This window comes from Haematobia irritans, chromosome 4 (genome assembly GCF_050003625.1).
Source record: "Haematobia irritans isolate KBUSLIRL chromosome 4, ASM5000362v1, whole genome shotgun sequence".
Classification (NCBI taxonomy): Eukaryota; Metazoa; Arthropoda; class Insecta; order Diptera; family Muscidae; genus Haematobia; species Haematobia irritans.
Genome location: NC_134400.1, coordinates 76,337,567 through 76,362,894, shown reverse-complemented (window position 1 = coordinate 76,362,894; position 25,328 = coordinate 76,337,567). Strand labels below are relative to the sequence as shown.

The 25,328-nt window shown below is 37.5% G+C and overlaps 1 protein-coding gene across 6 annotated transcripts in view; it reads left to right on the top strand.

Annotated features, from left to right (window-relative positions):
- The first annotated feature begins 757 nt into the window (after positions 1-757).
- mthl14 (methuselah-like 14) overlaps positions 758-25,328 on the top strand; it is a 260,291-nt gene continuing 235,720 nt past the window's right edge. For 5 of the 6 annotated variants that reach the window (XM_075304317.1, XM_075304320.1, XM_075304318.1 and 2 more), the window contains exon 1: positions 758-1,009. In XM_075304317.1, the coding sequence (XP_075160432.1) occupies positions 893-1,009 (117 nt within the window). In that variant the 5' untranslated portion in view covers positions 758-892. The remainder of the gene's footprint in view (positions 1,010-25,328) is intronic. The other variant, XM_075304321.1, reaches the window with a different exon arrangement.

The following is a 25,328-nucleotide window of genomic DNA, read 5'->3' as shown; positions in this document are numbered from 1 at the left end:
GGAATTACATTAATATTAATGATTGGAACTACGGAACTGTTGAAAAAATCGACAGATTAATTTTGAAATATATAGAAATATTTCACAAAATTTATATTCACTGAGTGTATATATTTCTTATTTCCAAGATTTTGTTTTTGGTGAATACACTGAAAAAAAAAACAGTGAACCCACTAGGAACAAAACTTTTGGCAAATTTCAGAAAATTTTGAATATTTTTAGAAAATTTTAGCTAAACAGAATGACAAACGCTGGCATCACTCCGATATCATAAAAATTAGTAAATATTTTTCGATAAATTCAAGAAAATTTATTAGACATAAATAATTTTTTTCACTTGATAAAGTGGCAGCCCGATTTACAAATTTAAAGACATAATTAACTATTTTTTAAAAAATACGAATTTAGTAAATCTTTATGCTTAATTTGTGTATAATTTTTTCCCGTTTTTAGTTAATTTAACTATCGTACACAAAAAAATTAGTAGAGTAAAGGAAACTTTCTCCAAACATAATAATTCTATGAAATTGGCTTTAGCGAAATAGAGAGTTCACTTTTTTTTGAGTGTATGTAAACGATATGAGAAAGGATGCAATATACGACTAATTTTAGTTTTCAGTGACAATATTCTTTGAGTGTGTTTTTGTGCCCTAAGGTAATACATATTTATATTGTTATCTAATCTCTTTCGTTCCCTGATAAGGTACGAGAAATTTTTCATTTTATTCGACAATACTCTCAAAACCGCCATACAGTATTTGTCTTTATATCAAGTGCTTTGGTAGCGACGAAAAAAGACCGCATTACAAGTTATACCCGTACATAATCGTAAACTAGATTCTTAATGTTAGAAAAATTGCGAATATTAAATCAGTGAACAATTATAACAAATATGACGCATCGATTTGTGACTCTGTATTTAACACTATTCTTATCCATGGGCTGTGATGGGTATGAGATTCATAACGAGTCACTATCTATTAGAAAAGTACAAACAGAATATGAGTACGTAAGTATTTATGTAAAAATTTTATCAGTTCTAAGAAGCATTAAAATTATTTTCAATAAACATAATTTATTGACAAAACATTAAATAAAGCAATAGTTGTTGGATTTTGTGGAGCCAATTGTTTGACTCCGATTTGGGGCAGAAACCATTACTATTTTTTAAGTAAAACAAATCATTGCACGAAATAGATTCTATCGAATTATTTAAGCGAACAACGAAGTACATGTGGTGGTATGTACACCCTCAAAAGAATCGCTTCTGTAACATATACTCCCAAACATATTTTGCTTCAAGCATATACATTTTTGGGTATTGCCCAAACATTTATATATTTGATTTCTTCCAATATATATGTTTGAAAGTATATTGGTCTAAACAATATAATATGTTTGGGTAGTCTAAGTTCCAAACATTATGTATTTTTCCATCCAAATTCAATAATGTTGTCTTCCAAAAAACTATATGTTATTATGTGATCATATGATATTTTTGGAAACATTTTGAACCCAACAATTTTATATGCTTAGAAGAATTTTCTCACAAAGAAGATTGTGCTCAAAATTTTTTTTCTGCCTAATTGTATATTCCCTCACATTTGTCTCACTTCCACGATTTTTTTTAGTTCTTAGCACCTTTTTCTGTAATACAAATATTCATATATTTTTTTAATTTTACCTTTTGCCGGACGGGGATTCGAACAGCGGACCACACAGTTTGTAAGCCAACACACTATCCACGGGGCTACGTAGCAGTTATGGTCATCAAGAAATAATTATCGTTATAAGTTATATTTATATAGCATAGATTGCGGCGCCCACGAGCCGATGCAAACATAACATTGTTTAACAACATAACATTGTTATACATACATTTGTTGGCGACGTGGAGCAGTGGTTGGTACGTCCGCCTTGCATGCCAAGGGTCCTGGGTTCGAACCCTGCTTCGACCGACACCATTTTTTTATTTTTTTTTTACATATATTTTTTACATATATTCCAGATACGTTCGGAATATCCCGAAAAGGTGTTCAACATTAAATACTACTATATTACATTTTTAGTACGAAACTGTAAAGTGTGTCTTATAAAAGATTTAAAGTCAGAAGAGAACAGTGCTTGAATGAAATGGACTGAGTTCAAATAAATATATTATTATATATATTATTTTTTTATTGCACAAATAAAAATTTTGTAACAAAAAAAGGTTTTTGTATACATTCGAAGAACTTCAAAAACTCTTACAAAAGAAGAACGTGAAGTCGAGTATATACGAGGGCGGTTCGGAAACTTCTTAGCCTATCAATGAAAGAGAATAGTTAGTTTTTCAAAAATATTTTTATTTTTCAATATAATCTCCTGAAACTTCAATACACTTAGTCCAACGCTTTTCTAGCAATTCTATCCCTTGATTCTCTATTCAACCGTCGAACGGAACGGACGTGTTTTTCAATAGCGGATAAACTCATCGTAATAGGTACCTACTAAGAATTTCAAGTGTGGTGGGATATTAAGCCACCATGCAGCGAAATTCCAAGTCATCCACTGGGTTGCTAACTTCAGGGCGGGTATCGACTGGAGTTATAAATCTGGGCAATGACCAAGAGTTAGGCCCAAATTAGTCGACCTGTAGACGGGTCGACAGGTGGCGACACTTTGACAAGTCGAACCTTTCTAAGGTAACGACATCAAAAGGAGGTAATCCCTCACGAAAGAGATTCAAGGAACACAGAAATGCTTTGTTTATCCTAAAGAAGTTAGGATCAGTCGACCCAAGCACGCTGTCGGCTAAACAAAGCCATTCCTTAAAATGGGCTCAAGGAATTGTTGAGACTGGAAAAAGGGAACGATCGCCGGATGAGTTGCCATCCTCCAAAAGGGATCATAGATCGTTTGCCTCAGTTGCTAAAGACAGCCTTGTGATGGCTATCATTAATAACGGAGCATTGGACGGTATGGTTCCAAAGCAAAAATGGGGGGAAATTGAGAATGCTCTGTCTGTCGTCTATTCACAGGTGCTGGAAAAGTTTCCCGGCCCAGATCCTCGACAGCAAGAGGCTGGTTGGTATCAAGGACGATTTAAGCTAGTCGCATTTGAGGACCAGAGGTCTATAGAATGTTTTAAAAAGATGCAATCCAGATCTTCCAACAGCTGATTGGAAGGTTGGGCGTTTGGATGAGGTGGATGGACCAAGACGGCATGCAGTGTTTATATTGAACACTCAGTCTTTGCCACATCTAGAAAAGTCTCAGGGCCGTGTATGTTATGGCTTTCATTATATCCAAATGAAGGTGTATAAAAAGGATCAGCTAAAAGATTCAGAAATGGACAAGCCTCTGTCTGAATCAGACTGATAATGATGTAAATCGAGCCTGTATAATTGCTAAAAATGAGATTAACTTGTTTCTGCTTCCTTCAATGTGCAATGCACACATTGTCGTTGCCAATTTAGAAATAGCCAAATGCAAATATTGGGTATCTTCGGTCTACATGGGACATGACAGGGAGATGCCTCCATGTGCCGTTAAGACCTTAGTTGAGGAGTCACTGAAAACAAAGACGAAACTCATTATGGGATGCGATGCGAATGCGCATCATAGTATATGGGGAAGTAGTGATACTAATGCAAGGGGAGAGTCGCTAATAGAGTTTATTTTGCGTACTAATCTGGTAGTTTGCAACAAGGGAGATGTCCCAACCTTTGTCACTAAAAACAGGCAAGAGGTTTTGGACATCACCTTGGCCTCGCAAGAACTGAATGAAATGATATCTGAGTGGCAGGTTTTAAGTGAACACAGCTTCTCAGATCATCGCTACATCAGTTTCAAATTTGATGTTCATTCCACCAAGACCATATTTCCGCCAAATGTTAGGAAAGCTGACTGGAATAGGTATAGGGAATCGTTCAATATGATGATACCGGAAATAACAGACACAAATATGAGAAATGTGCAAGATATCGAACACGCAGTGGAGAGGATTACTAAGGCCTTCAACATCTCACTGAAAGCCGCAGGCCCTAAAGGGAAGCCAAGGGGGAAAAATCGACCACCATGGTGGTCTACGGAATTAATTAATATGAGGAAATCCTGCAGGAGGCTCTTTAACAAGGCAAAGTCCACTAGAGCCCCTGAGGATTGGGACGCTTACAAGAAGAATCTGAGAGGATACAAGCGAGAACTGAGAAATGCTCAGCATAACTCTTGGAATGATTACTGCAGCAGTATTGAGAATACGTCCGTGGCTTCCAGACTACGGAAAGTTCCAGCATCCACCAACTCCGCTCCAGGTTTCATTAAAACATCGGAGGGCCATTAGACAACGTCCAGTGAGGAGACGCTGGAGGTACTATTGAACACACATTTTCCTGGAAATCAGACGGTTGAACCAGGTTCTGGCGGTGGCTCAGCGGTCGTTTCCGATCGAGGAAATTGTATCGGAATCTAGAATAAGATGGGCGTTAAATAGCTTTGGACCATTCAAATCCCCCGGACCTGATGGAATTACTCCGGCGGAGTTACAAGCAGTAACTGACAAAATTATCCCCCGGGTTGTCGGCGATATATAAAGGATGTATCAACTTATCATATATCCCTGGAAAGTGAAGGGAAACAAAAGTCGTTTTCATACCTAAAGCGGGAAAAGCCTCTCACTCGAGGGCGAAGGATTTCCGACCAATCAGCCTATCCTCATTCCTACTTAAGACTCTGGAGAGGATGATAGATATTTATCTTAGAACTAGCGTCGATTCAAGTTTGCTCTCGAAACGACAACATGCATACTCGAAAGGCAGGTCTACTGAGACCGCATTACATGAACTAGTCAGCTTTATTGAAAGCTCACTATCTGTCAAAGAATACACAATCGTGGCATTTCTAGACATCGAAGGGGCGTTCAATAACGTCCATCCGAGCTCGATATTAAATGGACTGACAACTCTGAATGTTGATCCAGGTATACTTAGGCTGTTAGACGAACTTCTAAGGAAGAGACGCATTTCAGCCACACTAGGACAAGCAAACATACAAAGGTATGTGAACAGAGGCACTCCTCAAGGAGGAGTTCTAACACCTCTTCTTTGGAATGTTGCTATAAACGACCTTCTGGTTTCCCTAGAAAAAGAAAGGATACAAGTGGTGGCATACACAGATGATGTGGCGCTAGCAGTCACGGGAAAATTCCCATCAACAGTTAGAGATATTATACAGAGGGCCCTCCGGATGACTGAACAATGGGCGAAAGATAATGGTCTTGGGGTAAATCCTGCAAAGACAGAACTAGTCATGTACTGCACAGATCGCAAAACTCCCACGGTTAGGCCCATTTCCTTAGGGGTTATTGAAATTCCCTTTAGTGAGTGTGCAAATACCTTGGCGTTATTTTGGACAGGAAGCTGAACTTTAAGCTTAATATTGAAGAAAGGGCGAGAAAAGCAACGGTACTAGTGCAAAAAGGCAATAGAAAAAAAGTGGGGACTAAAACCAAAAATTGTGCATTGGATATACACGGCAGTGGTTAGACCTATAATTCTATATGGTGTTGTAGTCTGGCGGTCGGCACTTCACCAGCCAACAAGTTTAAACAAAGTTCAGCGTATGGCTTGTTTGTGTATCTCAGGTGCTTTCAGCAAGACAGGAACAAATTCCCTTAATGTCATGCTGCCTTTAGACATTTTGGCCAAACAGTCAGCTGCAACAACGGCTGTGCGGTTGCGCGAGCTATCGCTGTGGTCGGAAAAAAGTTACGGTCGCAGTTCGGCCCTCAAAATAATGCCAGATGTGCCTAACGTAGTGGATTACACTTTCGCGAGTCCACTTTTCGACAAAAAGTTTGAGACTCTAATCCCCAACAGTGAGGCGTGGTGCACACAGACCCCGGGGAACAAAGAATATATAGATTTCTACACTGATGGCTCCAAATTGGATGGACAATTGGGTTTCGGAGTATATTCTAATGATCTGGAACTTCGAATAGCGAAAAGATTACCTAATCACTGTAGTGTTTTTCAGGCTGAAATATTGGCAATAAGAGAGGTGACGAATTGGCTGAGAAGCAATGTTCCAAAAATGTGGGCATTAATATATACTCAGACAGTCAACCTGCAATAAAATCCTTGGACTCTGTGTTCCTCAACTCGAAAACGACCATCGACTGCCGCAAATCTCTCAATGAGATGGCTGAGCAGTACAATATTCACTTAATATGGGTGCCTGGCCATAGGAACATACCGGGGAACTGCGAAGCGGATGAGTTGCCAAGGCTAGGGACTACCTTACATATTCCAGGGGAACTAGAATCTGTTGGTATGCCCCTGGCTACCTGCAAGCTCATGCTGCGTGATAAGGCTGTTATGATGGCAAATGTTCGATGGGAGAATTGCAAGAGCTGTAACGACACCAAGCAAATATGGCCCCATTTAAACTTAAACCGCACACTAGATATCCTAGTGTTCTCGAGACGTCAGATATCACTCCTGATATCTGCTATAACGGGTCGCTGCCTGATAGGCGATTTTGCAAAAACTATTGGCTCGAAGTATAATGACTATTGTATGAGCTGTCATGATGCGAAGGAAAAGGAATCAATTAAACACCTCTTGTGTCGAATATTGGCCATAACAGCCTTCTCACGCAGTAAGAGCTTGCAGGTGGCCAGAGGTATACCAACAGATTCTAGTTCCCCTGGAATATATAAGGTAGTTCCTAGCCTAGCTAACACATCTGCTTCGCAGTTCCCCGGTATGTTCCTATGGCCAGGCACCCATATTAGGTGAATATTGTACTGCTCAGCCATCTCGTTGAGAGATTTGCGGCAGTCTATGGCCGTTTTCGAGTTAAGGAACACAGAGTCCAAGGATTTTATTGCAGGTTGACTGTCTGAGTATATATTAATGCCAATATTTGTTGGAACATTACTTCTCAGCCAATTCACCACATCTCTTATTGCCAATATTTCAGCCTGAAAAACACTACAGTGATTAGGTAATCTTTTCGCTATTCGAATTTCCAGATCTTTAGAATATACTCCGAACCCCACTTGTCCATTCAATTTGGAGCCATCAGTATAGAAATCTATATATCTTTTATTCCCCGGGGTCTATTTAAACCACGCCTCACTGTTGGGAATTAGACTTTCAAACTTTTTGTCGAAAAGTGGTTTTGTAATACACTACGTTAGGCACATCTGGCATTACGTTGAGGACCGAACTATGACCGTACATTTTTTCCGACCACAGCGATAGCTCGCGCAACCGCACAGCCGTTGTTGCAGCTGACTGTTTGGCCAAAATGTCTAAAGGCAATAGATGTAGCATGACATTAAGGGAGTCTGTTCCTGTCTTACTAAATGCGCCTGAGATACATAAGCTCGCCATACGCTGAACTTTATCTAAACAAGTCGGTTTCTGAAGTGCCGGCCACCAGACTACAACACCATATAGCATTATAGGTCTAACTACTGCCATGTATAGCCAATGCACAATTTTTGGTTTTAGTCCCCACTTTTTTTCCTATTGCCTTTTTGCACGCGTACAAAGCTACCGTGGCTTTTTTCGCCCTCTCTTCAATATTAAGCCTAAAATTCAGCTTCCTGTCCAAAATAACGCCAAGGTATTTTGCACAGTCACCAAAGGGAATTTCAGTACCCCCTAAGGAAATGGGCCTAACCGTGGGAGTTTTGCGGTCTTTGCAGTACATGACTAGTTCTGTCTTTGATAGATTTATACCAAGACCATTACCTTTCGCCCATTTCTCAGTCATCCGGAGATCTCTCTGTATAATATCTCTGATTGTGGATGGGAATTTTCCCCTGACTGCTAGCGCCACATCATTTGCGTATGCCACCACTTTTATCGTTTCTTTTTCTAGGGAAACCAGTAGGTTGTTTACAGCAACATTCCAAAGAAGAGGTGAGAGAACTCCTCCTTGGGGAGTGCCTCTGTTCACATACCTTTGTATGTTTGCTTGCCCTAGTGTGGCTGAAATACGTCTCTTTATTAGAAGTTCGTCTAACAGCTTAAGTATACCTGGATCATCATTCAGAGTTGTCAGTCCATTTAATATCGAGCTCGGATGGACATTATTGAACGCCCCTTCGATGTCTAGAAACGCCACGATTGTGTATATCTTTGACAGATAGTGAGCTTTCAATAAAGCTGACTAGTTCATGCAATGCGGTCTCAGTAGACCTGCCCTTCGAGAATTCATGCTGTTGGTTTGAGAGCAAACTTGAATCCAAGCTAGTTCTAAGATACATGTCTATCATCCTCTCCAGGGTCTTAAGTAGGAATGAGGATAAGCTTTTCTTGCTTTAGGTATGAAGACGACTTTTGTTTCCCTCCACTTTTCTGAAATATATGCTAAGTTTACACATCGTTTATATATCACCGTCAACCAGGGAATAATTCTTTCAGCCACTGCTTGTAATTCCGCCGGAGTAATTCCATCATCCGGGGGATTTGAATGGTCCAAAGCTATTTAAAGCCCATTTTATTCTAGATTCCGACACAATTTCCTCAATAGGAAATGACCGCTGAGCCTCTGTTACACCGCCGGAACATGGTTCATCCGTCTGATTTCCCGGGAAGTGTGTGTCCAAAAGTACCTCCAACGTCTCCTCACTGGGCGTTGTCCAATTTCCCTCCGATGTTTTAATGAAACCTGGAGCGGTGTTAGTGGATGCTAGACCTTCCGTAGTCTGGAAGCCTCTGACGTATTCTCAATACTGCTACAGTAATCATCCCAAGAGTTTTGTTGAGACCTTCTCAGTTCTCGTTTATATGCTCTCAGATTCTTCTTGTAAGCGTCCCAATCCTCAGGGGCTCTAGTGGACTTTGCTTTGTTAAGGAGCTTCCTGCAGGATTTCCTCATATTACTTAACTCCGTAGTCCACCATGGCGGCCGATTTTTCCCCCTTGGTTTCCTCTAGGGCAAGCAGCTTTCAGTGACATGTTGAAGGCCTTAGTAATCCGCTCCACTGCGTGTTCGATATCTTGCACAGTGCTCATACTTGTCTCTGGCATTTCCGGTATCATCAACTTTTCCGCTAAAATGAAAAATAATTTTAGTGGCAAAACTCGAACTCAATGTCCGCTTTTATTTTCGAAAGTATCCGTCAACTCCTCTTGGACTACTTATTAATAAAGAGGAACCAAACTTTGTTTTTATAGATCTTACTGTTTAATTTTTCACTGTTTCCCAATGTTTTCATTTCACTATCACAACTCTAAAAGAGTACACTGAAAAAATATTGTCGTGAGACCAAAGATTTCATGTCCTTAAAATAAGAATACAAATTTTGCTTAGCTTAGAAGACGCATTTCTTTAATATAAAGTTTTTTTTTCATGTTCAAAAGTCGATAAACTTTTCAATGAAGTCGTGTTGTCCTTATAATTAAGTGATTTGACTTGAAAATAGGTATCATAACATGAAAGAAAAAAATTTTGGACTAAGGTCAACTTGACTTTAATAAAAATTCTTTCTTTAAGAAAAATTCTTTAAAATTAATGAAATTGTCTTTAAAGTTGTTGCATTTTTGCATCTTGACTACAAAGCAAAAATCGTTAAAAAATAGGACATGTTTTTCAAAACTTTACTTTAAAGACGTTTTTACTTGAAACATAGCATAAATTCTACTGGAAGTTTTGTTTTTAACGGACTTTTATAGCATATGAAAAAAGCTGAAAAAGCAAAAAATTAAAATTTGCTTCATAGAGGCAAATACACAAAACCCACATTTAAAAGAGAATTGTGTCTTAAAAGTATCCTTAACGCTTCAAGTAGAGACACATTCTTTGGAACCGGGCATGCTTTTTTCAGTGTATAGAGTCATTTCTTTAGTTTTCATGAAGATCCCTTTAATTACCTTTGTTTGAATATTTTGACTTACTCGTCCTACGTTCCGATTTGTTTTGACGAAACAAAAAAAAAATTGTGCCGTAACGCGAAAATGATAAACATAAACAAAACTCATGCTCTTCTTATTCAAATGTCTTTTCTCTTGGTTCCGAATGAATTTTCTCTCCGAATACTCATTTTAATATTTTTGCTTAAGCATATACAATTTTTGGCGAAGTCTTATATCACAACATATATATGTTTACTCCAAATTTGTAAATTTATACTTGTTTATATTCACACATAGTATTTTTCCAATCTTTATATGTTTATAGTCTATTTCTCAATTAATATATGTTTGCATCCAAGCATATTATATTTACAAACATTTTATGTCCCAAACATAATATGTTCTAACATAAATGTCCCAAACATGTTATGAACATTATATGCATGCACTTAAAAATATTGTGTTTAAAAATTTGAGTTCCAAACATATAATTTTTACACCCAAACATATGAAAAACAGTCTTTTTTGTCCGTGTATATAGAAATGATAGGATGTCTTCTGTTGAAATTATAATGCAACTTAAAATAATGAAGATTTGTTTTATGTCGTCTTGTAGGATGGAACGAAGCAAATTATTTTCATTCGTTTTATTTGTAACAAATCGGAGTAATTATTTCCGAGATGGCGAAATTCCAATATTGTTGAAGGCGAGATTCCAATTGTTGAAGAGTTAAAAAAGTTTACAAAAGTGGCGTCTAAACTAAAAAAGGTGTACCCACTGGGGCACTAAAGCCAATTTATCTATATTTGAGTTCATGGAATTGTTATGTTTTAAGAAAGTCTCCTTGACTTTAATATCTTTTTGCGGACTTTAGTTAAATGAAGGGGTAAACAATTACGAGGACGGTTCGGAAACTTTTTAGCCTATCAATGAAAGAGAATAGTTAGTTTTTCAAAAATATTTTTATTTTTCAATATAATCTCCTGAAACTTCAATACACTTAGTCCAACGCTTTTCTAGCAATTCTATACCTTGATTAAAATAGTTTTCCTCACGGTCTTCAAAATAGTGGTTTACAACTGTAATTGCATCTTCATTTGAGGTAAAACGCTTGCCAGCAAGGATTTTTTAGATTTGGGAACAAGTAAAAGCCACTGGGAGCTAAATCAGGAGAATAAGGTGGGTGGTCAAGCAACTCGTACTTTAATTCGTTGATTTTAGCCATTGTACGCTGGTGCGTTGTCTGGATGAAATTTTTTTTTGTTATAAGCCAGGACGTTTTTCTCGAATTTGTACATTTAATTGATCCAAAAGGTTGCAATAGTACTCTGAATTTATTGTTTTACCCCTTTACAGATAGTCAATCAATAAAATACCTTTGAAGTCCCAAAAAACCGTTGACATAACCTTACCAGCCGATTGAATTATTTTTGCCTTCTTTGGGGCACGTCCTCCAGCTTCAGTACATTGTTTGTATAGTGGTGGATCCATGTCTAGTCAACAGTTATGAAACGACGCTTAAATCCATTTTATTTCGCTTAAAACGATCCAACCAAGCTTGAGAAATGTTCATTCTTATGCGTTTTTGATCGACTGTTAACAAATGTGGCACCCATCTTGTAGAAACCTTTTTCATCTGTAGTTTTTCATGCAAAATTAAATGGACTCGATCATTTGAGATGCCCATGATATTAGCAATTTCACGCACTTTTATTCGTCGATCATTTTATACCATATCATGCACTTTGGCTACAATTTCTGTTGTTGTTGCTGTTTTTGGACGTCTACTACGTGGTTCATCTTCAATGCTTGTACGACCACGTTTAAATTCAGCAACCCAATTTTTTACTGGTGCCATTAACTAACAACCGTCGAACTGAACGGACGTGTTTTCTAATAGCGGAGTTTTTCCTCGTAATAAGTACTTATTACGAATTTCACGTGTGGTGGAAATAATAAACCACCATGCAGCGAAATTCAAAGTCATCCACTGGGTTGCTAACTTCAGGGCCCAGTGGACGGGTAACGACTGAAGTTATAAATTTGGGCAGCGACCAAGAGTCAGGCCCAATTAGTCGACCTGTAGACGGGTCGACTGGCGGTGACACTTTGGCAAGTCGAACCTTTTCTAAGGTGACGACATCAAAAGGAGGCAATCCCTCTCGAAAGAGATTCAAGGAACGAAGAAATGCTTTGTTTATCCTAAAGAAATTAGGATCAGTCGACCCAAGCACGTTGTCGGCTAAGCAAAGCGATTCCTTAAATTGGGCTCAAGGAATTCTTGAAGCTGGAAAAAGGGAACGATCACCGGATGAGCTGCCATCCTCTAAACGGGATCAAAGATCGTTTGCCTCAGTTGCAAAAGACAGCCTTGTGATGGCTATTATTAATAAAGGAGCATTGGACGGTATGATTCCAAGGCAAAAATGGGGGGAAATTGAGAACGCGATGTCTGGTGTCTACTCAGAGGTGCGAAAAAAGTTTCCCGGACCAAGTCCTCGACAGCAAGATGCTGGATGGTATCAAGGACGATATAAGTTAATAGCTTTTGCAGACCAGAGGTCTATGGATTGCTTTAAAGCTGCATTGATGCTAATCGGTGAAGTTTGGGAAGGAGCCGCTTTGGAGTTAGTTGATAAAAAAGACATACCGGCTAAACCTAGAGCACATGCATGGATACCGGCAAACCCTCCTGATCCTGAGTCAATACTAGAGAGACTAAAAGAATGTAACCCAGATCTTCCAACCGCCGATTGGAAGGTTGGTCGTTTGAGGTGGATGGACCAAGACGACATGCAGTGTTTATATTAAACATAGAGTCGCTGCCACATCTAGCCCAGACCCAAGGACGCGTAAGTTATGGCTTTCATGATATCCATATGAAGGTATACAAAAGCGATCAGCCAAAGGATACCGAAACGGACAAGCCTCCGGTAGAGTCAGCAGTGAAAAAATCTCCTAGCGAAGCCAAAGGAGACATAAAACCTGCAGACTATGACGGAAATCATATGCGGGAAGTTTCTACAGGCTCAAGCCTCACCAAAGCTGAACCGCGGATTGTTGCGAGAGTCACCGAGATCTGTGAAGAGGAAGCCCTTAATGACTCAATTGAAGCGGCCGATGTGACGGTGGTTGAAAATTTGGATGGTTCTACGGTTCCTCCAGATAAATCTTCACCATTGTAAGACCGCTTGTGCTGCCTTAAAAGTTCTCATGATGAAAGGAGACATAGATATAGTTCTTATTCAAGAACCATACATATATAAGAACAAGATCTGTGAATTAAGCACTCCGGGTTTCAAACTTTTGCATAATACCGGTAACGATATAAATCGAGCATGTATAATTGCTAAAAACGAACTAAACTTGTTTCTGCTTCCTTCATTGAGCAATGCAGACACTGTCGTAGCCAGTCTAGAGATATCCACATGCAAATATTGGGTATCTTCGGTCTACATGGGACATGATAGGGATATGCCACCCTGTGCCGTTAAGACCTTAGTTGAGGAGTCACTAAAAACAAAGACAAAACTCATTATGGGATGCGATGCAAATGCACATCATAGTATTTGGGGAAGTAGTGATACTAATGCAAGGGGAGAGTCGCTAATAGAGTTTATTTTGCGTACTAACCTGGTAGTTTGCAATAAGGGAGATGCACCAACCTTCGTCATCAGGAACAGACAAGAGGTTTTGGACGTAACGTTGACCTCTCCGGAACTGAATGATAAGATATCTGAGTGGCAAGTTTTGAGGGAACATAGCTTCTCAGATCATCGCTACATCAGTTTCAGATTGGCTGTTCGTACTTCAAAGACCATATTTCCGCCAAATGTTAGGAAAGCTGATTGGAATAGGTATAGGGAATCGTTCAATTTGATGATACCGGAAATGCCGGAGACAAATATGAGCACTGTGCAAGATATCGAACACGCAGTGGAGCGGATTACGAAGGCCTTCAACATTTCACTGAAAGCTGCTTGCCCTAGAGGAAAGCCAAGGGGAGCCACCGTGGTGCAATGGTTAGCATGCCCGCCTTGCATACACAAGGTCGTGGGTTCGATTCCTGCTACGACCGAACACCAAAAAGTTTTTCAGCGGTGGATTATCCCACCTCAGTAATGCTGGTGACATTTCTGAGGGTTACAAAGCTTCTCTAAGTGGTTTCACTGCAATGTGGAACGCCGTTCGGACTCGGCTATAAAAAGGAGGTCCCTTGTTATTGAGCTTAACATGGAATCGGGCAGCACTCAGTGATAAGAGAGAAGTTCACCACTGTGGTATCACAATGGACTGAATAGTCTAAGTGAGCCTGATACATCGGGCTGCCACATAACCTAACCTAACCTAAGGGGAAAAAATCGGCCGCCATGGTGGACTACGGAGTTAAGTAATATGAGGAAATCCTGCAGGAAGCTCTTTAACAAAGTCCACAAGAGCTCCGGAGGATTGGGACACTTACAAAATGAATCTGAGAGAATATAAACGAGAACTGAGAAGGTCTCAACAAAACTCTTGGGATGATTACTGTAGCAGTATTGAGAATACGTCAGAGGCTTCCAGACTACGGAAGGTACTTGCATCCACTAACACCGCTCCAGGTTTCTTTAAAACATCGGAGGGAAATTGGACAACGTCCAGTGAGGAGACGTTGGAGGTACTTTTGGACACACACTTCCCTGGAAATCAGACGGTTGAACCATGTTCCGGCGGTGTAACAGAGGATCAGCGATCATTTCCTATCGAGGAAATTGTGTCGGAATCTAGAATAAAATGGGCTTTAAATAGCTTTGGACCATTCAAATCCCCCGGACCTGATGGAATTACTCCGGCGGAGTTACAGGCAGTGGCTGAAAGAATTATCCCCTGGTTGACGGTGATATATAAACAATGTGTAAACTTAGCATATATTCCAGAAAAGTGGAGGGAAACAAAAGTCGTCTTCATACCTAAAGCAGGAAAAGCCTCTCACTCGAGTGCGAAGGATTTCCGACCAATCAGCTTATCCTCATTCCTACTTAAGACCCTGGAGAGGATGATAGACATGTATCTTAGAACTAGCATGGATTCAAGTTTGCTCTCGAAACGACAGCATGCATACTCGAAGGGCAGGTCTACTGAGACCGCATTGCATGAACTAGTCAGCTTTATTGAAAGCTCACTATCTGTCAAAGATATACACAATCGTGGCGTTTCTAGACATCGAAGGGGCGTTCAATAATGTCCATCCGAGCTCGATATTAAATGGACTGACAACTCTGAATGATGATCCAGGTATACTTAGGCTGTTAGACGAACTTCTGATAAAGAGACGTATTTCAGCCACACTAGGGCAAGCAAACATACAAAGGTATGTGAACAGAGGCACTGCCCAAGGAGGAGTTCTATCACCTCTTCTTTGGAATGTTGCTATAAACAACCTTCTGGTTTCTCTAGAAAAAGAAAGGATAAAAGTGGTGGCATACGCAAATGATGTGGCGCTAGCAGTCAGGGGAAAATTCCCATCCACAATCAGAGATATTATACAGAGAGCTCTCCGGATGACTGAGAAATGGGCGAAAGATAATGGTGTTGGTGTAAATCCAGCAAAGACAGAAATAGTCATGTACTGCAAAGATCGCAAAACTCCCACGGTTAGGCCCATTTCCTTAGGGGGTACTGAAATTCCCTTTGGTGAGTGTGCAAAATACCTTGGCGTTATTTTGGACAGGAAGCTGAATTTTAGGCTTAATATTGAAGAGAGGGCGAGAAAAGCCACGGTAGTTTTGTACTCGTGCAAAAAGGCAATAGGGAAAAAGTGGGGACTAAGACCAAAAATTTGCATTGGCTATACATAGGTTAAAGTGGCAGCCCGATTAAGATTCAGGCTCACTTAGACTATTCAGTCCATTGTGATAAATATATACATGGCAGTGGTTAGACCTATAATGCTATATGGTGTTGTAGTCTGGTGGCCGGCACTTCAGAAACCGACTTGTTTAGATAAAGTTCAGCGTATGGCGAGCTTATGTATCTCAGGCGCATTTAGTAAGACAGGAACAGACTCCCTTAATATCATGCTACATCTATTGCCTTTAGACATTTTGGCCAAACAGTCAGCTGCAACAACGGCTGTGCGGTTGCGCGAGCTATCGCTGTGGTCGGAAAAAATGTACGGTCATAGTTCGGTCCTCAAAGTAATGCCAGGTGTGCCTAACGTAGTGGATTACACCCTGGCAAAACCACTTTTCGACAAAAAGTTTGAAACTCTAATTCCCAACAGTGAGGCGTGGTGTACACAGACCCCGGGGAATAAAAGATATATAGATTTCTATACTGATGGCTCCAAATTGAATGGACAAGTGGGGTTCGGAGTATATTCTAAAGATCTGGAAATTCGAATAGCGAAAAGATTACCTAATCACTGTAGTGTTTTTCAGGCTGCAATATTGGCAATAAGAGAGGTGGTGAATTGGCTGAGAAGTAATGTTCCAACAAATATTGGCATTAATATATACTCAGACAGTCAACCTGCAATAAAATCCTTGGACTCTGTGTTCCTTAACTCAAAAACGGCCATAGACTGCCGCAAATCTCTCAACGAGATGGCTGAACAGTACAATATTCACCTAATATGGGTGCCTGGTCATAGGAACATACCGGGGAACTGTGAAGCAGGGGAACTAGAATCTGTTGGTATGCCTCTGGCCACCTGCAAGCTCTTACTGCGTGAGAAGGCTGTTATAATGGCCAATATTCGATGGGAAAATTGCAAGGGTTGTAACGACACCAAGCAAATATGGCCCCATTTAAACTTAAACCGCACACAAGATATGCTAGTGTTCTCAAGGCGTCAGATAGCACTCCTAATATCTGCTATAACGGGTCGCTGCCTGATAGGCGAATTTGCAAAAACTATAGGTGCGAAGTATAATGACTATTGTATAAGCTGTCATGACGTGGAGGAAAAGGAATCAATTAAACACCTCTTGTGTGAGTGTCCTGCTTTTTGTGTAAGGCGTAAGCGAATTTGAGGAGCATATAGCTTTAGATTACTGGCTGACCTGGAAAACGTTAACTTAAGCAGTTTGTTAATGTTTTTGGAGCAATCTGGTTGGTTCCACAAAAGTAAATAATAGAGAAGGTTCAGTGGTTAAGACTAGAAGTGCCCATATGTAATAGGTACTTTTAGTTAAATGTGGTATCACAATGGACTGAATAGTCTAAGTGAGCCTGAAATTTAATCGGGCTGCCACTTTAACCTAACCTAACCTAACCTTCTGTTGCATATGAAGGAGCACTTTCACCTAATACATTCACCATATCATTTCGAATTTCTTGTCCCGATAAACCTTTTTTATGTAAATATTTAATGACAGCACGCACTTCTAATTTTTCCATTGTAAAAAATTGCGGATGTGTCTTTTTTGAACACCTGTTTCTATATGAAGGAGTTGCCAGATCGAAACAAAATTTAACATGTTTTTATAATAGAGATGGAAGTTTCCAAAACACTTAACTTTTTTTTGTTTATACCGCGCTTTTTGTGCTAGGCTAAGAAGTTTCCCAACTGCCCTCGTATACACAAATAGAGCATAAGGATTTCTTAAATTCGTATTTCCCACATTATAGTTAAGAATTTATAATAATTTGTAAATTTTACCACAAATGCGCTCATCGTGAACTTCGTATGGCGCTAAAGACATTTTTGCAATTTTGAATTTTAGACTCATGAACATATGTGACCCCTATTGTTTATAATGGTCCAAATAAATCCATATACACCAAAAAAAAAAAAATAATCACTTCTGTAACATATACTCCCAAACACATTTTGCTTCAAGCAAGTAAGTGTTTGGGTATTGCCCAAACATTTATATTTTTGATTTCTTCTAACATATAATGTATTTGAAAGCATATTGGTCTAAACAATATAATGTTTGTGCAGTTCAAGTTCCAAACATTTTGTATTTTTCCATCCAAATTCAATAATGTTGCCTTCCCAAAAGCTATATGTTTTTGGATATTGCCGAAACATTATTATTGGATATTGGCGAGATATTATTATGTTTGTTTTATGTGAACATATAATATGTTTGTAAGTATTTTGAACCCCAAAATATTATATGCTTGAAGAACTTTCTCCCAACGAAAATTGTGCTCAAATTTTTTTTCCAAACATTTTGTATTTTTCGATCCAAATTCAATAATGTTGCCTTCCCAAAAACTATATGTTTTTGGATATTGCCGAAACATTATTATTGGATATTGGCGAGACATTATTATGTTTGTTTTATGTGAACATATAATATGTTTGTAAGTATTTTGAACCCCAAAATATTATATGCTTAGAAGAACTTTCTCCCAAAGAAGATTGTGCTCAAAATTTTTTTCCAAACATTTTGTATTTTTCGATCCAAATTCAATAATGTTGCCTTCCCAAAAACTATATGTTTTTGGATATTGCCGAAACATTATTATTGGATATTGGCGAGACATTATTATGTTTGTTTTATGTGAACATATAATATGTTTGAACCCCAAAATATTATATGCTTAGAAGAACTTTCTCCCAAAGAAGATTGTGCTCAAAATTTTTTTCTTCCTAATTGTATATTCCCTCACATCTTTCTCACTTCCCCGAGGTTTTTTAGTTCTTAGCACCTTTTTCTGTAATAAAGGGTGGTTAAAATTTCAAGGGCCGATGTTGATTTTGAATAAAACACAAACTATTTAGGACATTGTTGTAATTTTATTTTATTATGATATATTGGTATTACTCAATTATGTATGGGACAAAATATCGGCGAAATGGGCGCCGCGACCTCGGTGGCACACCTTCATCCGATGGTCCAAATTTTCGATGACGCTGAGGCATAATGAAGGTTCTATGCCGTTAATGTGCCGAATTATCTCATCCTTTAGCTCTTAAATTGTTGCTGGCCTATCGACATACACCTTTTCTTTCAAATAACCCCAAAGAAAACATACACGGTGTCAAATCACATGATCTTGGCGGCCAATTGACATCGCCATAACGTGAGATAACACGGCCATTGAATTTGTTGCGCAAAAGAGCCATTGTTTCGTTAGCTGTGTGGCGAGTGGCACCGTCCCGCTGAAACCACATATCGTCCACATCCATATCTTCCAATTCGGGCCATAAAAAGTTCGTTATCATCTCACGATAGCGAACACCATTCACAGTAACTGATTGACCGGCCTCATTTTGGAAAAAATACGGCCCGATGATGCCGCCAGCCCATAAACCGCACCAAACAGTCACTCTTTGTGGGTGCATTGGTTTTTCGACAATCACTCTTGGATTCTCATTCGCCCAAATGCGGTAATTCTGTTTATTGACGAATCCACTGAGGTGAAAATGTGCCTCATCACTGAAGATGATTTTCTTCGAAAATTGATCATCCATTGTTGCCATTTCTTGGAACCATTGGAACATTGTTGGATTGTGTATCTCTCCATGGTTCAAATTGAGTAAGTCTGAAATAGAGAAATGTCAAATAAAATTCGGAAAAAAACTTGGCGTTTAGGTGTGGTTCACATTCAACATCGGCCTTTACAATTTAACCACCCTTTACAAACATTATAGAAGAAATTCAATAAGTTATAAGTTATATTTATATAGCATAGTTTGCGGAGCCCACGAGACAATGCTAACATAACATTGTTTAACAGAAACATACATTTGTTGGCCACGTGGAGCAATGGTTAACATGTCCGCCTTGCATGCATGTCGTGGGTTCAATCCCTGCTCCGACCGAACACCAAGAAAATTTTTTTTTACTTATATTTTTACATATCAATGTTTACACTCCAGAGTGCGCTAAGTCTAAAAAGTGAATTTTACACCATTCAATTCAAAGTTTTTTTGGAATATCTCAAACCCCTATAAGATAGAAATTCATTTTTTTGGCGTTAAAATCATTTTTATTGTGGAATTTTCTTATAATGTACGAATTCCAAATAGTGATAATAGAACACGGCTAAAATTGACCTAGACCACTTTAGAATGAACAAAGCTTTTTGCATTGTTCATCTAAGTGGACTTAGCATCCTTTTATCGGATTTTTTTTTTGGAATTGGTCGTATATGTATTTGTAACACATTATGGTTTGGAGAATGAAAATGTAACAACTTACTTAGCATATGTTTAAATATGTTACAAAAACAGTTATATACAGTGTTATAAATTTAATTTTAACGTAATACAAAAAAATTATATTTCCAGGCGACACAATTCAAACAAATTCGCCCACATCGGGTTCTATATAAATATTTCGATGTAATATTTTAAATACACGCAAACAAAGAATTCTTTTCTCCCAAACGAAATTTTAGACAAACAATTATCGTTTACCATTTGCTTTTCGCTGTAAGGAAGTTTGTTTGGAAGAAAAGTATACGTATACGTTTTATGATAAACGTTGATTTGTTACACGATGTAAAAGAAAATTCATAAGAACTAACTCAAAAGAAAATTTCTTCCTTGGCTAATTGCCTAGTCTTCTCTCAAATCTTTCTCATTTCCACGAGGTTTTTTAGTTCTTACTACCTTTTTCTGTAATAAATGTAGAAAAAATTATTCTATTTTATATATTTTTTAAAATTTTCCTTTGGCCTGGACGGAAAATCGAACCGTGGACTATCCACTGGGCTGCGAAGCTGTTATTGTCACTAGCCGATAATTGTCGCTATAACCATCAACGCACAAGCATGACTGCGTTGCTGTTATATTTATAAAGCATAATTTTCTGCGCCCACAAGCCAAAGTAAAGAAACTTTATTTGACAGAAAGATACCTTTAGATGGCCTCCGTGGTGCAATAGTTAGCGTGCCCGCCCTGCATACAAAGGATCTTGAGTTCAATCCCTGCTTCGAACGAACATCAAAAACTTTTTTTTACATATACTCCAAAAATGTTCGGAAGATTCCGAAAAGATGTTCGACATTACATACTGCTATATTAAATTTTTACTATGAATCTTTAAAACTTTAAATATTTACTTTAAAGATTTACAGTTAGAAAAAACAGTGCTTGATATAAATGAATTGGACTGAGTTTTTGGATATATATATATATATATATATATATATATATATATATATATATATATATATATATATATATATATATATATATATATATATATATATATATATATATATATATATATATATATATATATATATATATATATATATATATATATATATATATATATATATATATATATATATATATATATATATATATATATATATATATATATATATATATATATATATATATATATATATATATATATATATATATATATATATATATATATATATATATATATATATATATATATATATATATATATATATATATATATTTAGAACATTTAACGTGAGAGCAAATAGAAAATACACATTTAAAAAACAAAGAGAACCAACTTAATCCCTATTTCAATTTTTGAGAAATGGATTTTGGGGTGGAAACGAAAACACACATACATAAGCGTGAAGACGTGCAATTGCAGTGACATATCGTTTAGTTGAGTTATTCACTCCATACTTTGAATGTTTGGCGTAGCCGAATTTTGAGCGTTCGGTACAGTCTCATTTTGTTCAAGGGATATGTGTTCGAGCCCACTTTTGACTATATTTATACATATACATACATATATGTGTACGCATATACATTTTTTTAAACCCCCCATCATATGATGGGGGTATACTAAATTTGTCAATCCGTTTGTAATGCATTAATATTTTTCATTACAAAAAAAAAACAAGAATCAAAGATAAATAAAAATATCAACCGAACGTGGACTTGAACTCGCATCTGTTGAGCAAAGAAAAACTACGCCAAACGTTTAACATACTAGGCCATCGCAAATTCAACGAATAACTCAACTAAACGACTACAAGAAATAATAACGATCGACTATGTGTGTGTATTGAGTTTTCGCTCCTTTTCTAAAAATTGAAATAGTAACGGTGTTACGACATTGGCTCTCTTGCGCTTTAAAAGGGTAAGCATATGTCTCTCTTGACTCTATCATTGCCTTTGGGCATTTTGGCATAGTGTTGCCATTGAGCGATTTTATAATATTCTTGAATTTAAAATTTGTTAAAACTATATCTATATTTAACCCATGCATTTCATTCACACAAGTTGTGAATAATATCAATCTTTTGTATCACATATAAAATTATTGTATTATGATTATTTTCAAACTAGATCTAAATATTAGTAGTTTTGCTGCCCTGTTTATAGTCAAGGCGTTGGTCTAACTCGTTGATGAGTGAGCTGAAGGCGGGATTTATTTAAGTATGCAAGTTCATATCACGGTTGCCTTACTTTTAATAAAATTTTATTTGAATGTATTTTTGGGTTTTAAACACTAATAATAAAATTTTGAAAAAAGTGTAAACCATTTCAACATCTGCACACACGAACTGTGTGTTTGAAATAACGTTAAAATAATCAGGAAAAGGGTTTCAGAGTTTTTATACGTCCGCTGCCAAATGTTTTACCATTACTTTAGTTTTAGCCAATATATTTAAGAAAGAACAAAATTGTTACATAAGCGATACTGATCTTGCAAAATTTTATTTAAATTCAAAATAGTTTTTCTTTAGTGGTACTCTTTTGCAAAAACACAAAATTTCTTTTACACTAATCTATTACAATTGATTCCAAATTTGAATAGGCGTATTTGGGTATACCAAAATCAATTCTGGTACAAAGTGACACCATTCTGGAAAGCTGCTTCCCAGTACTATACAGCAGTGGTTATCTCATGTTGGCAGGATTATTCGCTCCAAAGATATGGTCACTGCTCCTGGCCAGAATCCGGTATGAAATTGGCCACATTTGAATTTGGGTATACCAAAATCAATTCTGGAACAAAGTGACACCATTCCGGAAAGTAGCTTCCTAGTACTAGACGACAGTGGTCATCTCATGTAGGCAGGATAATTCGTTCCAATGATATGGCCACTGCTCCCGGCCAGAATCCGATATGAAATTGGCCATATTTCAACCGGCGTATTTGTGTATACCAAAATCAATTCTGGAACAAAGTGACAGCATTCTGTAAAGCTGCTTCCCAGTGCTATACAGCAGAGGTTATCTCATGTTGGCAGGATTATTCGCTCCAAAGATATGGTCACTACTCCCGGCCAGAATCCGGTATGAAATTGGCCACATTTGAAGAGGCGTATTTGGGTATACCAAAATCAATTCTGGAACAAAGTGACACCATTCCGGAAAGTAGCTTCCTAGTACTAGACGACAGTGGTCATCTCATGTAGGCAGGATAATTCGTTCCAATTCTGGAACAAAGTGACCGCATTCTGTAAAGCTGCTTCCCAGTGCTATACAGTAGTGGTTATCTCATGTTGGCAGGATTATTCGCTCCAGAGATAAGGCCACTGCTCCCGGCCAGAATCCGGTATGAAATTGACCATATTTCAACCGGCGTATTTGGGTATACCGAAAACAATGCTGGAACATTGATGCCGGTTCCAAAGATTGTGTTTCTATTTTAAAAATTTTGGTATTGATTCCGAGCCAATGAAGCCGAGAATTCAAGTAAGGATACTTTTACATATTCACAATTCTCTTTTAAATGTGGGTTTTGTGTATTTGACTCTATGAAGCAAATTTTATTTTTTCGCTATTTCAGCTTTTTTCATATGCTATAAAAAGTCCGTTAAAAACAAGACAGTAGAAATTGTGCTATGTTTCAAGTAAAAACGTCTTTAAAATAAAGTGTTGAAAACATATCGTATTTTTTTACGATTTTTGCTTTGTAGTCAAGATGCAAAAATGCAACAAATTTAAAGACAATTTCATTAGTTTTAAAGATTTTTTCTGAATTATTAAAGTCAAGTTGACCTTAGTTCAAAATTTTTTCTTTCATGTTATGATACCCATTTTCAAGTCAAATCACTTAATTATAAGGACAACACGACTTCATTGAAAAGTTTATAGACTTTTGAACATGGAAAAAACTTTATATTAGAGAAATGCGTCGTCTAAGCTAAGCAAAATTTGTATTCTTATTTTAAGGACATAAAATCTTTGGCCACACGACAATATTTTTTTAGTGTACTCTTTTTAGAGTTGTTACAGTAAAATGAAAACATAGGAAACAGTGAAAATTTAAACAGTAAGATCTATAAAAACAAAGTTTAGTTCCTCTTTATTAATAAGTAGTCCAAGAGGAGTTGACGGATATTTTCGAAAATAAAAGCGGACATTGAGTTTGAGTTTTGCCACTAAAATTATTTCTCATTTTAACGGCAAAACTCGCATCGGTAAAACCAGAATAACATTATAACTTTTTTAGGCAAATTACCCAAACATATTATATTGTTTAGACCAATATGCTTTCAAACATATTATATATTGGAAGAAATCAAATATATAAATGTTTGGGCAATACCCAAAAATTTATATGCTTGAAGCAAAATGTGTTTGGGAGTATATTCAAAGATGAGTGCATCAATTATTGGTAGATCTCCGTTTTTTGACCACACAGTAAATGATTGGTCGGTGTTCCAAAACCAGTTGAACCAGTTTCTGAAGACGAAAAAAAGAGGAAAGCTATTCTTTTAAGTGAGATGTCATACATATTGCTGCAGAATTTGATGAGTCCAGCAAAGGTGGAGGATGCAACATCCACATTTAATAATTGTATGAAGGCGATGGCAATCCATTTTAAACCTACAACAACAGGTTCTGCAGAACGTTTCAAATTTTACAATGCAACTAAATCACCAAATGAAACAGTAAATGAATGGGCTGTTCGTGTGCGGGCTTTAGCTGTAAATTGTAGATTTGGTTCAGATTTGGAGACAGCTGTACGAGATAAATTTGTAATGGGGTTGGAAAAGGGTCCGGCTCGAGATAAAATTTTTCTAGAGGAAGTCTCAGTGACGTTTGAAAAAGTGGTACAAATTGCAAACAGTGCGGAGTATGTTAAGCGACAGTACGATACAGTGGAGATTAAGCAAGAACCCCAAATAAATTACATCCATAAGGGAAAAAAACGAGGCGGCAAAAAATTCAAGCTTAATCAGAAAAACATTCCAAATGATCAACAGTGTACGGCATGTGGCTATACGGACCATAAAATAGAAAATTGTAAGTTTAAAAATTATAAATGTAACTTATGCCATGAAAGAGGTCACTTAAAAAAGATGTGCAAAACAAAAAACATAAATTATTTAGCTGAAGATGATTTATCATTGTTCTCAATTAGTAGTAAATATGATGGTCCGATTACTATTAACGTATGTGTAAATGATAAACCTTTTGTCATGGAATTGGATACCGGTTCTGAAAATAATGTGATATCGGAGGCTACGTATAAATCCCACTTTGGGAATATCAGGATTGAGAAGGTCGATATGTTGTTGAAAACATACAATGGTTCCAGCATAACCCCACTTGGGAAAATTAATGTGACAATGCATTT